The 15,181-nt window shown below is 39.5% G+C and overlaps 1 protein-coding gene across 1 annotated transcript in view; it reads left to right on the top strand.

Annotated features, from left to right (window-relative positions):
- Positions 9,804-15,181, top strand: part of LOC109711909 (probable 4-coumarate--CoA ligase 5) — a 10,285-nt gene continuing 4,907 nt past the window's right edge. The window contains exons 1-2 of the mRNA XM_020235273.1: positions 9,804-10,247; positions 10,368-10,545. Coding sequence (XP_020090862.1) covers positions 10,030-10,247; positions 10,368-10,545 — 396 coding nt within the window. The 5' untranslated portion in view covers positions 9,804-10,029. The remainder of the gene's footprint in view (positions 10,248-10,367; positions 10,546-15,181) is intronic.

The raw sequence follows: 15,181 nt of genomic DNA, 5'->3' as shown, positions 1-15,181 counted from the left end.
ATGAAGGAAGATCCTTCCTCCCTCACTCTTAATGGTGGAGGAGTGTATTGTTCTGCAGAGACATCTCCAAATGTGGTACAATCCATAAGATAGGAGACGGTAGAGATATTAGGCTCTGGTCCGACATATGGTTAGGAGAAACCTCCTTACGCACTCAGTTTCCAGAAATCTACGACAATGTTAGAAACAAGGATGTTAGTGTGTCTCATTGCTGGAATACTAATGGGTAGAGTTAGCGTTTCATTTGTCGCGGATTTGCTGCGAACCATACTGCAGATAGGCGCTGAAGTCTATTAGAGCTGAAGAACGCATTACAGGACGTCCAACCTCTCAGCAGGCCTGATTGCGTCCACTGGCGTTGGACAGCAAATATGCAATTCTTCGTCAAATCCCTCTACTTGTTTCTCATGGACACAGGAATGAGAGATTCGACGAGCATATCTATTTGGAGAACGAAAATTCCGATTGAAACCAAAGTTTTCATCTGGCTTCTACTTCGGAAGAGAATTCTCACTGCGGATAGGCTCGTCAACCGGGGGTTGCTTGGTGAGCAGCTTTGCGTTTTCTGTGCCAATGCCAGGGAAACTTGCGATCACCTCTTCAGTACCTGTGTGTTATTCAGATATTTACTACTAGTCTTGGATGAACTCGACATTTTAATTGAGCCTTTGGAGGCGGCCCGGGAACTATGGGAAAGGTGTCTACACTGCGAAAACGCCAAGAAGACAATTAAGGGACTAACCCTTCTTGCATCTATCTGGTGGGTAGTTTGGACCGAAAGGAACAACATCATTTTTAGAGCGATATACACCACACCTTATCAGATGCTTGATCGAATCAAATCACTAAGGCGGGATTGGATCGATCTTGGCCAGCATTAGATAGCTGAACTTCGGTTGCCCGCACTGGACCGTGACTTCTTTTTTTCTTTTCTTCTCTCTTTTCCCTGCTTTGTTTTATCTCGCTTTTTCTGGAGGCCTCGGCTCCTTCCACCTTGTATGCTTAATTCAACTTTCTTAATGAATGAAGCGGGTAGCGTGTTACCTTTTCTCAACAAAAAAAAAAAAAAAAAAAAAAAAAAAAAAAAACAAGAGAACTCTGATCGAACACTTTAGGAACAAACTCCAACCGGCAACCGCACACTGCTAAAACATGAGTCAAAATTTTCTCCAAATTCCCACGACCAAAATCTCATTCCAAAATTTAATAGGACCAATAAATTCACCTATCTCATTGCAATGAATAAGTCCCCAATGACCAGCCTTAGCAAAGCAGCTTTAATTACCACCAGCCGAGCTTTTCTGACCTCTGCTACAGTTCGAGTGCCAGCAAAAGGAAAGAGAATGGAAGGAGCAGGAGATGAAGAAGGGTACAATGAGTTTTTGGTTATTCAACAGTGAAAAAGAGGTGAAGGGCAACCCTCCCGTTCATTTCATAGGCTTGGGCAATCAAATCGAGCTTTCGGGCATCCTAGCCCATGCATCATAACTCTGCTTGGAAGATTCCACGAGCGTTTGGTGAGAAGCTCGGATTCATGTAGCTGCGCCCAAAAGCTTTCGGGCACCCAAAACCTGGCATTTGAAAGTCATGTATGTCACTCTATACCTGTCGAGCCTATGGTCCGATTGCCACAATCTCGAATTCGAATGGCTACAGTCTTTTCGAGCATCCGGAAATAGGGTCCAAAGTAACATCAAAAACTGCACAGGACTTACAGGTTCCTTAAATACTTTCTGGGCATTCGAAACCTATAGAAATTTCAGTTTTAGCAGGCAAGGTTTCCAGTATATTTTGGCGTCCGTTTCGTGCTAAAACAAATCTAGTTCGACCCGACACCTTACAAACTTGCTAACAATTATCTAAGCTGTATCCTGACCGAGCTACTGAGTTGCAGAACACTATAATATAATTTTGTATAACATCAAGAAAAGTAAAAAATCTATTTTTTTCTATTTTAGTGATGATAATTAAATATCTGAAATTTAAGAATACAGCAAATTTATCTTCAATTTTTATTTATTTTTTTGGTGCGTAACAAGGGAATAAATATATTTCTTTGTATTTCTAATCTTTACAAAATTACATACAATGTAACGGACCAAAACGACCACGTAACTAGTAACTTGGACCAAAGAGAGTAAGTTAATTTATTAAACTATTTAATAAAGTTTAAAGTGCTTATCAAAATTAAAAGTTCAAATGTCAGTTTATGAAAAATGATAAAGTTCAAGGGGTCTTTGCATTGCTCTCCTTTTATTTAAAAAAAAGATTAATTTTTTTTTAATCTTCATTTGATGGCCCATAGTCCCGCTAAGCCTTCCCACAGCAAGGCAAGCACGCACCTACCCGAAGCCCACCCATGAGTAGGGGTGGCAATCCAGCTCGTTGTTCGCGAGTTAGCTCGTGTTCGGCTCAAAATGAGCTCGAGAACGGCTCGCTCGTTTAGTAAACGAGCCGAACACGAGTTGAATTTTTCAGCTCGTTTAATAAATGAGCCGAACATGAGCTGGGGTCAGCTCGCTCGTGTTCGGCTCGATAATAGCTCGAATACATATATTTTATATTTATATAAATTATTTAATTTATATTTTTATATATAAAAAAATAATTATATATAATATATATTTTTATTATTTTATTTTTAGCAAAATAAAAATAAAAATACGAGCTTAATTATAAAAAGACTTATTTATATGTAAGTTTCAATTATTGATCAAAGTCTAATAGATAAGATTTGATAATTTATTTTTATATATATTTTAATCTAATTCTTTTAATTTATTGTTCGTGGCAAGCTCGGGAGCCGGCTCGTATTCGGCTCGTTAATAAACGAGCCGAACACGAGCTGAATTTTTCGGTTTGATACTTTAACGAGCCAGCTCGTGCCGAACACGAGCCGACCCCAGCTCGCTCGTGTTCGGCTCGTTTACACCCCTTCCCGTGAGAGGGCGGGGATTAAATTCCCAAAGTACCTACCCGAGACCTCGAACCTCCAAGTTAGCCCTCCCAATGTACACACCCACAGCACTAGCAGGTGGGTGTATATTTTCTCTTAAATTACTTGAAACGTACGCTTTCGTGGTAATTTGAACAACTGGAGAAGCAAGAGGAATTAGTCTGAGAAACAACATGAGATATATAAAGGAAAAAGAAAAAGGAAAAAACACTGAACGATTCCAAGGTGGGAAATGTATGAGATCCCTTTGACAAATTCTTTTGAGGGCCTACGAATTTTCTACTTGTTATAACTGTGTACTCACTAATTTTAAATTTCTTTTGTTGACCGGTTATATGTGATTATAAAATAGCCTTAAAAATTGAGGTCTTATGATCATCTTTCTTTTTTCTTTTCTTTTCTTTTCTTTTCTTTTTTTTTTGTGTTTTGGAGAGTCTATAGGAACCAAAGAGAATTTTAGCTCGTAGACATTTGTGTTAATCACGACTGTTGTATAAAGTGATAAAATCTGTTGTATATAAAGTGATAAAATTTTGGATGGTAGTGTAACACTAAATATTTGATTTTATTGGAGAAAGTCTATAAAAGATAGATTTTAACACTTTCATTCATTTTGTTGCTGAAAATTAAATAAACTATGGAACTGTGATTGACGTGGAAACTAAGTTTAAGACGTGGAAGTTGGACGGAGAAAATTAACTAGTATGATAGAAAATGGAATAACTTGGTAGTAAATAAAATAGGAATACATTGCGTAACAAAATTGTAATTGTCGGATTGTTGGTGCTAACCGTTAATCCTAAAAACTCGATCGTTGGCATTAACCATTAATTTCAAAAGCTCGAATTGTTAGAAATACGCAACCAATTCACTTAAAATATAGATACAGCATTCACGAATCTCGATTGTGATTCAGCACAATCAACCTCACACCACTTCAGATATGACTTGGCCAAATCCGGTCTCACAACATTTCGAACGTGATTCGGCTCACTAAGCCTCCAGCTACAAGGTAAAATGCTGGCACATTTGAGCCAATAATAATAAATTTGTAGTCGTACGTTGAACCTTAATTTTACATGGTCCTCTGCTCTGTCTGTATATATATACACTAGCAATAAAGCCGCGTTTTGCTGTGGGTTCGATAAAAATATTCTTAATTATATTTGTAACATATAGTATATATTACTGTTAAATATATGTATTGAACACATATTTATAATGGCATTTATTAGTAAATTTGTATGATAGAAATATAAAAAGTAAAATTTTAAAATAAAATTTAATTAACTAAATTTATTTTATAGTATATTAAATGTGGCTTTGTTAAATGCATTTTCTGATATTCAAAATGTCTATATATTAAATGTTATAAAATTTTAGTTTATTAATTGATTAAAGTTTATGATATTTGGGTATGGTTTACGATGCATTGGGTGCACCGAATTAACGAACACAACATGTGTTTCCTCCGCATCTTCTCCGGCCACTTGGTATGGTTTATGGTGCACCGGGTGCACCGAATTAGCCAACACAATATGTGTCCATATCATACGTCTTCTCCATATCTTCTTCCACCCACTTTAGATATATATTAATATATAGATACACTTATTTCATATATCCTGCCAGGAAGAAGCACGTGTCAGAATTCTAGTAGTTGAGCCCATCCCTCGACGGGCCCACACACAAACATAGCAGTCGTTGCCACCCACTCCCATGCCCACTTCTTCTGTGTAGCGTGGTAGGTAAGGCCGGAGCTTGATCTTGTCGTCGCTCATGAGCTCTTAGTGGGCTACCACCACACTCGCCACCTCAATCTGATTCCCATAAACATCTACTGAACGTCCCAGGTTTTCCGTGACCCTTCCCTGGCCGCCAAATGCGGATTCCGCCCCTACTAACCGTTCAGGACGACAAAAGTTATTGCATGCACCCGGTGCACTAAGGATCACAATCCTAAAACCCATCTTTATGTCAAAGGAATTTTTTTTTTAAAAAAAATTCCTTCAAACTATCATAGATTTGAATAGCTAGCCTCTTCAACTTTGGAGTTCCCTTTGATTTCAGAGAGATCATGTCAAATAGCTAGTATTATTCTGTGCATAAAAATTAGAAAGATATCATTAAATCAAATAATTTTACCTTATGCAAATATGCAAGTGCAAAAACTTTTGTCCATTTCATTTCTAATTAATGATTACTAAATTATTGTTGAACGAGCTTTCTCATTCTAGAATGCATATCAGTTTGATAGAATTAATAAGTGCAATTTATATGCTATAGGATAGTCTTTATCCTATTACATGGGTCTCAAATAATCGAGAATAATAATAAAAAAATTACTGCTAATACCTAATTTTGTTACCCAGAAAAGGACGAATTCGAGGAAACTAAATATGTAGTGTCAAAAAGGGCTTCGATATAAGGCTTAAGCTTCAATAGACTGTTGTGCTAACGGTTGTTTCAGCTAGAGGCCGGCTTTGGCAAAAGACCTTGATTTTGATAAGATAGGATGCGCAAAAAAGTGATTTCGGATAGAACCTTTGGCGAGGCCTGAAAATTCAAAACTAGATGTGCGCCGAAGAATTTGAAGTTCAAACAGTAGACGATACGCTTGAGATTACATAGCAGTTTTTGNAAAGCCCCGATAATTTTTACTGTTCATCTTTCCCATTTTGGAGACGACTCGGGCGAGGAGATGGGATCCGCCGCCGCGGCCCTTGCTCCCGGCGCCGGCGAGGGCGGCGGAGGACGACGACGACCCAAGCGGCGACGAGAGCTGCGGCGACGACGCTAGCGGCGACGAGAGCGGCGGCGACGCGAGCGGTGACAAGAACGGCGACGATGCGACCCTCGGCCGCAAGTCCGCGACCGCGATATCCGATTTTTTGGGCGAATTGTTCGCGAATCGCGATTAATTCGCGAATAATGATTTTTGACGAAAAAATCGCGTTTTTTTTCAAACTTTTGGAAAAAATACGAAATTCGCCGTTTAATTCGTATTTTAAAAAATACGCGTATAATTCGCGTATTAATCGCGAATTAACTAACTATGTGTCAAATAGCTAGTATTGTTCTGTGCCTAAAAATTAGAAAGATATCATTAAATCAAATAATTTTACCTTATGCAAATATACAAGTACAAAAACTTTTGTCCATTTTATTTCTAATTAAAGATTACTAAATTATTCTTGAACGAGCTTTCTCATTCTAGAATGCATATCAGTTTGATAGAATTAATAAGTGCAATTTATATGCTATAGGATAGTCTTTATCCTATTACATGGGTCTCAAATAATCGAGAATAATAATAAAAAAATTACTGCTAACACCTAATTTTGTTACCCAGAAAAGGACGAATTCGAGAAAATTAAATATGTAGTGTCAAAAAGGGCTTCGATATAAGGCTTAAGTTTCAATGGACTGTTGTGCTAATGGTTGTTTCAGCTAGAGACCGGCTTTGGCAAAAGACCTTGATTTTGATAAGATAGGATGCGCAAAAAAGTGATTTCCGATAGAACCTTTGGGGAGGCCTGAAAATTCACAACTAGATGTGCGCCGAAGAATTTGAAGTTCAAACAGTAGACGATACGCTTGAGATTAGATAGCAGTTTTTGAAAGGAGTGTAGTAATCTCACAATTATAGCTGCTCCATATTTGATTCCCGGGGCTATAAAAGGAAGATGGAACCATGAGAGATAGAGGTGTAAAATACCATACTTTCACAAATTGCAAGGTTGCAATATGGGATGCTGACTAGCATTTCTGGAGAGTGTTGGACTGACTAGCAAAATAGACGCGAAAACGAACTTGAAAATTAAAGTTAGGTAAAACTTGAGTTTAAGAGTAGTTTCGAAAGCCCAGAAGGCTTTGTGGGTGCCCGGAAGTGTAGGATCATACGGCGGTATGTTGTCGATCTCGTGAGCTTCTGCTATGGAATTGAGGGGTGACAACAGTAGTTTTGGCCAACAGAGGAATAGATACTATTATTGATGATACCTTTAATTGAAGAGAAATGATTCGGTACTTTTTAAAAAAATAAATAAAAAAGATCTTAACCGTTGATTAATAGAGGGTAAAAATGTAACTTTAATACTTAGCAGATAAAAGGATTATTTTATTCAAGGTTAATTTGGTAATTAAATAATACAATATTTAAAGAAACTTTTAATTGAGGTCCTAAATTTATGCATTAATTAGTACTAATTTAGGAAATTAATTGATTAACCAAATTTATGAAATTATTAGGCATTAATTTAGGAATCTACTTTAAATGTTTTAGTGTTTCTCAAATTATGCATTAATTTAAATTATAGAAATTTTAGAAATAGTTTTATTTCTAAATACGATGAATTTAAATTTTAAAAATTAAATACTTAAAATTTAAAAGTGAAATTTAAATTAGAGGAATTTCATATTACTATTTAAAAACTAAAGTTTTACCAAAGATTTAAATACAGTTTATTTCGCATCAGTTTAAAACGTAATGCATAAAAAACTTACATAGTAAGATTTCTACAACTAGATTTCTCTAGAGGAATTTTATATTACTATTTAAATTTAAATTCACATGATTAAAAACTAGATTGAACACAATTGATTTTGACTGATTAGACTTTGACCTATTCTATCAGAATCTGATTTTAACCTATTCAACCCGAATACATTAAGAACAATTTGGAACCGGTAAAGATAATAAATATTTTAAACGAAGATAATTTAATTGTTATAGCTAATAAATATTTTAAATATAATTTTAAACATATATATTAAAAAGATTAGAATTATTGGTGAGAAAAAAATATTGTTAGGAATTTGAAATTCGAATCTGACTAACAATTACAAAACTTATTTCCGAACTCGACGGATTTCAAAAATCCATATCCAAATTCAAACTGACCAATTTTTCGAAACCCAAATCAAACCTAAACCAGAAGATTAAAATTCAAACAATTATTTCTGTTTAACCATATTTCAAAGTATTTATATGAACTTAAATTTTTAAATATAATTTGAATATAATATTAAATTTTTAAATTAAAAGTGAAATTTAAATTAGAGAAATTTTATATTTACTATTTAAAGTTTAAATTCAATGATCATTTGTCAATCATTTGAAATTTTTTATATGAATGCCAAATTATGAAAGAAAGAATGAGAAGCAAAAGGAAACAAGAAAAAAATAAAATTTTGAAAATATAGTAGATATAAAAATGACTAAATGTCCATATATTAAAAACAAAAATATCCTTTTTGAGATACCTGGTAACTAGTACCTTCTTCCAAAGTGACGCTGTATTGCAGTCACAATTTAAAAAAATCTAAATCTATCCGTTGAATACGCGTAGAATGAACGGTAAAACAAAAAAAAAAACAGTATAGAGCATTATCTAATTGAAATAGTAAATCTTCAAAAATTAAAAAAAAAAAAACAAAAAGAAAAGAAAAAGAAGGCGCTTTGATGTGTGACAACACGGGTCCAGAAACAGTTTCTCAAAGCGCTGTGAGCTCATGCGGACGTCGGTCCAGTTGAACCAGTCCGCCCTTTCCGCCCTTCCGCCTCGCGGTAGGTGGCTCTGAACTTCCCCTCAACCTGAAACAACGATAGCAATCACACGTCCGCATAAAAGAACCCGAGCCCCGCTGCCCGATGGTTAGGGCTGAGCCAACGCGGCCAAAAAAAAGCCCGCTTTACTTCATCAAGCGGGTCCGTCGTCAATTTGGGAGTCAAAGCCATCCTCTTCTCACCACACCCCACTCTGTTTCCGTTTCCCGTTCCGCTCCCGCGACAATACCGAAATGCCATCGGAGTCCTGGATAGTCACCCTATATTCACCGCTCTCCGTCGCCCCGCGCTCCATTCCAAGGAGGAGAACAGATCCACTCGCACTACTTCTTCTTCTTCTTCTTCTTCTTCTTCTTCTTCTTCTTCATTAATTGTTCATTAATTGTATTGTTCTTGCCCTCTCGCATCGTCCTGCTCTGGTGCTGGTGCTGGTGCTGCCTTATAGTTCCTTGGAAAATGGCTCTTATTCCCTCCGGCGAGGAACACATATTCGGCCAAGCTCCGGCACATAGCGATCCCGGAGCACCTGCCTGCACCAAGTACTGCTTCGAGCAGCTGAAGAGCGGCGGGAGCGGCGTGCCTGATTGACGGCGCGACGGGGCGCGTGCTGTCGTACGTGGAGGTGGCGGCTGTCGCGGCGGGTGGCGGAGAGGGCTCCGGCGTCGTTGGGTCTCCGGGGGCAGACGCTGATGCTCCTCCTCCCCAACTCTGTCGAGTTCGCTCGCCTTCCTGCCGCCTCCGCCTCGCGCCAGTCGCCACCACCGCCAACCCCCTCTACACCCCCCCGAGATAGCCAAGCAGGCTGCCGCCTCCGCTGCAGCGGTAGTCGTTACGAACCCGCCACTGTCACCAAGTATAACTGTGCAATTGCGAAAGCACATCGATGCGTTTATATATAAATAAATATAATCTCTGACTCCTTGAGGGAGAAAAAAAAAAAAAAAAAAAAAAAAACCCCAAAATGGAAAAAAAAAGAAAAGAAGCCTGCAGCAGCCCAGCCCTGGCCCTTGTATTGGTGAATTTTAGTTACAATTAAGCACGGGACGTTGACGTGGGCTTTTTTTCTTTTTTTTCTTTTTTTCTTTTTTTTTTTCTGTTGGAAAAGAGCTATTGTTGGCCCGGACGGGGTTTTTTTGCGAATCTTAACGTTTTGTGCTTAATCTGTCCTTTGTCCTTCAACGGCAATAATTGACTGAATAAGTCTTTAATTTTAGATTTAAAAAAAAAAAAAATGTTCTGATGCCTTGTAAAACAGTGGGATATAATAACATTTTAACCATTAAATTGTATATACGATCAACAGGTCAAGGCCCTCGGCATTCCGATCGTAACCACCGGCGACGCAGAGACGCCGGAGGGGTGCGTCCCCTTCTCGGAGCTGCTGGCGGCCGAGGAGGAGGAGGAGGAGCAGGGGACGTCGTCGTCGTCGGCGGCGACGATAGTGCCGGAGGACGTGGTTGCGCTGCCATACTCATCGGGGACGACAGGGCTGCCGAAGGGGGTGATGCTGACCCACCGGGGGCTGGTGACGAGCGTGGCGCAGCAGGTCGATGGCGACAACCCCAACCTCTACTTCAGTGAGGAGGACGTCGTCCTCTGCGTGCTGCCCCTCTTCCACATCTACTCCCTCAACTCCGTGCTCCTCTGCGGCCTGAGAGCTGGTGCCACCGTCCTCATCATGAAGCGCTTCGACATCGTCAAGTTCATGGAGCTCGTCGAGAGGTCAACTATTTTTTTATATAATTCTTCTTAATTTCTCCTTTTCGAGTAAGTTTTAATTGAGCCTCTAGCCAATGATTCCTTCTCCAATTAAGCAGTTTCTTTCTTTTGGCGATTCGACAGGTACAAGGTGACCGTTGCCGCACTGGTGCCGCCGATAGTGGTGGAGATGGCGAAGAGCGATGCGGTGGATCGCTACGATCTCTCATCGGTTCGGCTCGTGATATCAGGGGCGGCGCCGATGGGCAAGGAGTTGCAGGACACTCTGAGGGCCAAGCTCCCCAATGCTAAACTCGGCCAGGTACGCCTACATGCATTCATATGTACATCCGTATTGCTGCAAATTAGTTTAGTCTTGTCCTATCCTATCCATTTGATTTGGTTTCGTGGTCTTGAGATGAGAAGATGGGTTGGTTACCTTACACTACTAAAATATGTCCCCTTCAGAAAAGAGAACAAGTAAAAAAAAGCAAACTAGTAAAGCGGTTTATGATAGCAGTCTAGCTTTCACGAAGATTTGGGTATTTGTAATTTGAAAGTTACGTGCTCTAGTTACAGCTTCCGTCGGAAACTGTTACGCACGAACTATGAAATTTAATTTTTTCTTTTTTTTTTTTTTTTTTACATAGAATAAGTTTTGTTTAAAATTATATACGGTTGGATTTGTTTTATTGTAGTGTGCACTTTTACAAAAATTATTCAAATCGTCCTTTTTAAAAATATATATATAATACTAATAAAAAATACTCTGTATTGAGCAAATATATCACTTTTGCAAGATTCCCAGCCATGGCTTAATTGTATCTCTGTTTACAAGGACTCATGTAATCCCCCAACGATTGTCTTAAATATTTTTTTTTTTTTTNAAAATAAAAATTTTGAAAATATAGTAGATATAAAATGACTAAATTGTCCATATATTAAAAGACAAAAATATCCTTTTTTGAGATACCTGGTAACTAGTACCTCTCCCAAAGTGACCTGCTATTGCAGGTCACAATTTTAAAAAAACTAAATCTGAGTCGTTGAATACGCGTGAATGAACGGTAACAAAAAAAAAAAAACAGTATAGAAGCATTACTCTTAATTGAAATAGTAAATCTTCAAAAATTAAAAAAAAAAAAAACAAAAAGAAAAGAAAAAGAACGGCGCTTGGAGTGTGAGGCAACACGGGGTCCAGGAAACAGTTTCTCAAAGCCGCTGTGAGCTCATGCGGACGTCGGTCCAGTTGAACCAGTCCGCCCTTCCGCCCTTCCGCCTCGCGGTAGGTGGCTCCGAACTTCCCTCAAACCTGAAATCAACGATAGCATCACACGTCCGCATAAAAGAACCCGAGCCCCGCTGCCCGTGTTAGGTGGCGCGAGCCAACGCGGCCAAAAAAAAGCCGCCGCTTTACTTCATCAAGCGGGCGTCGTCAATTTGTGGAGTCAAAGCCATCCTCTTCTCACCAACCCCCACTCTGTTCCGTTTCCCGTTCCGCTCCCCGACAAATACCGAAATGCCATCGGAGTCCTGGATAGCACCCCCTATATTACCGCTCTCCTCGCCCCGCGCTCCATTCCAAGGAGGAGAACAGATCCACTCGGCACTACTTCTTCTTCTTCTTCTTCTTCTTCTTCTTCTTCTTCTTCATTAATTGTTCATTAATTGTATTGTTCTTGCTCCTCCGCATCGTCCTGCTGCTGGTGCTGGTGCTGGTGCTGCTTATTTCGTTGGAAAATGGGCTCTTATTCCCCCTCCGGCGAGGAACACATATTCCGGTCCAAGCTCCCGGACATAGCGATCCCGGAGCACCTGCCCCTGCACGAGTACTGCTTCGAGCAGCTGGAGAGGCGGCGGGAGCGGGCGTGCCTGATTGACGGCGCGACGGGGGCCGTGCTGTCGTACGGCGAGGTGGAGCGGCTGTCGCGGCGGGTGGCGGAGGGGCTCCGGCGTCGGTTGGGGCTCCGGCGGGGGCAGACGCTGATGCTCCTCCTCCCCAACTCTGTCGAGTTCGCCCTCGCCTTCCTCGCCGCCTCCCGCCTCGGCGCCGTCGCCACCACCGCCAACCCCCTCTACACCCCCCCGGAGATAGCCAAGCAGGCTGCCGCCTCCGCTGCAGCGGTAGTCGTTACGGAACCCGCCCACGTCACCAAGGTATAAACTGTGCAATTGCGAAGCAACATCGATCGTTTATATATAAATAAATATAATCTCTGACTCCTTGAGGGAGAAAACAAAAAAAAAAAAAAAAAACCCCAAAATGGAAAAAAAAAGGAAAAGAAGCCTGCAGCAGCCCAGCCTGGCCTTGTATTGGTGAATTTTAGTTTACAATTAAGCACGGGACGTTAGACGTGGCTTTTTTTTCTTTTTTTCTTTTTTTTTTTTTTTTTTCTGTTGAAAAGAGCTATTGTTGGCCGGACGGGGTTTTTTTGCGAATCTTAACGTTTTGTGCTTAATCGTCCTTTGTCCTTCAACGGCAATAATTGACTGAATAAGTCTTTAATTTTAGATTTAAAAAAAAAAAAAAATGTTCTGATTGCCTTGTAAAACAGTGGGATATAATAAATTTTAACCATTAATTGTATATTACGATCAACAGTCAAGGCCCTCGGCATTCCGATCGTACCACCGGCGACGCAGAGACGCCGGGAGGGTGCGTCCCCTTCTCGGAGCTGCTGGCGGCGAGGAGAGGAGGGAGGAGCAAGGGAGTCGTCGTCGTCGGCTGGCGACGATAGTGCCGGAGGAGTGGTTGCGCGTGCCATTACTCATGGGGGGACGACAGGGCTGCGCGAGGGGGTGCATGCTGACCCCGGTGGGTGGGACGAGCGTTGGGCGCGCAGCGTCGATGGCGTACAACCCCAACCTCTACTTCAGTGGAGGAGGAGTCGGTCCTCTGCGTGTTTGCCCCTTTCCCACAGTCTACTCTCAACTCCGTGCCCTCTGGCGGCCTGGAGCTGGTGCCACGCGTCCTTCATCATGAAGCGTTCGACATCGGTCAAGTTCATGGGAAGCTACGTCGAGAGGTCAACTATTTTTTTTATATAATTCTTCTTAATTTCTCCTTTCGGAGTAAGTTTTAATTGAGCCTCTAGCCAATGAGTCCTTTCTCCAATTAAGCAGTTTTCTTTCTTTTGGCGATTCGACAGGTACAAGGTGACCGTTGCCGCAACTGGTGCGCCGATAGTGTGTGGAGATGGCGAAGAGCGATGCGGTGGATCGCTACGATCTCTCATCGGTTCGGCTCGTGATATCAGGGGCGGCGCCGATGGGCAAGGAGTTGCAGGACACTCTGAGGGCCAGCGTCCCCAATGCTAAACTCGGCCAGGTACGCCTACATGCATTCAAATGTACATCCGTATTGCCTGCAAATTTAGTTTAGTCTTGTCTATCCTATCCATTTGATTTGGTTCGTGGAGTCTGAGATGAGAAGACTGGGTTGGTTACCTTACATACTAAATAATGTCCCCTTCAGAAAGAGAACAAGTAAAAAAAAGCAAACTAGGTAAAAGCGGTTATGATAGCAGTCTAGCTTTCACGAAGATTTGGTATTTGTAATTTGAAAGTTACGTGCTCTAGTTACGCTTCCGTCGGAAACTGTTACGCACAACTATGATAATTTAATTTTTTTTTTTTTTTTTTTTTTTTTACATAGAATAAGTTTTGTTTAAAATTATATACGGTTGGATTTGTTTTATTGTAGTGTGCACTTTTACAAAAATTATTCAAATCGTCCTTTTTAAAAATATATATATAATACTAATAAAAAATACTCTGTATTGAGCAAATATATCACTTTTGCAAGATTCCCAGCCATGGCTTAATTGTATCTCTGTTTACAAGGACTCATGTAATCCCCCAACGATTGTCTTAAATATATATATATTTTTTTTTTAAGAGATAGATAACATAGCAACCTGCTTGGTTTTATTTTATTTAGAAATAAATTTAATTAAAAATGTGAATCAACTAGGATTCGAATTTGGGACCTCGGATGCCAACCATCAAAACCTTTGCTACTTGTGCTAGGGCAGTCGGTGATTGTCTAAAATATTGCTAACAAATTAATATTTTTTATATAAGTTAAAAAAATATTAATTCATTAATAGCAGTTGGGAGGATATTGTATGATACACATAGCATTACTTATTTATAAGCTACCAACCCAAACCCAATTCGACCAAAAAGGCCAAATCCTTATTTATTTATTATTTATTTATTTATTTTGGATGGATTGTTTGTTACTCGATAGTTTTCTATACTTCACGGGTCGGTCAGAGCATCGTTGATGCTGAGACTGCAAAGGAGATTATTTAAACCACTAGATTTGCTTATTACATACACACACACACACACACAAAACAGTAAATTTGCAAGTAAGACTATTAATTTTTTTTTTTTTAAGCAAAAAAAAATATAGGAATCGACTTGTTTTTAAGGAGGATCATTAGATTCTACAATAACTAGTGTATAAAAGAAATTCTGCACTTTGACCGTGGAATAAATCCTCGCATGTGGCATGATGAGGGTTTTAAAAGTGTTGGAGCTTAAATTTACGTTGATTTTTAAATTGAAAGTAAATTAACTATATTAAAACTAAAATTTAACTTCCAAGATACAGAGGAGATAACGACAAGTGACAAAAAACTTGATAATTAATATTTAGGTCCCAAATTCGAATCCTAATTAATTCATATTTTCAACTAAATTTATTTTTAAAATAAAATAAACGAAATTGATAACATACCATCTATCTCAAAAAAAAAATAAAAAAAAATACAGTGGAGATGAAAATTTCCGTAAATTAACTGAATGGATCAATTCATGGGACCCACTTATAGGTGGATCAGACAAATTTCCTATTTGCATTATTATTCTTATAGCCCACTTTTTTTACTTCCAATTAAATATTAGATTGAATAGGATTGAATATTACGGAGTTGGTGGGGGGGGGGGGG

Source organism: Ananas comosus, linkage group 6, assembly GCF_001540865.1.
Source record: "Ananas comosus cultivar F153 linkage group 6, ASM154086v1, whole genome shotgun sequence".
Classification (NCBI taxonomy): domain Eukaryota; kingdom Viridiplantae; phylum Streptophyta; class Magnoliopsida; order Poales; family Bromeliaceae; genus Ananas; species Ananas comosus.
This window is presented reverse-complemented; position numbering and strand designations above follow the sequence as displayed.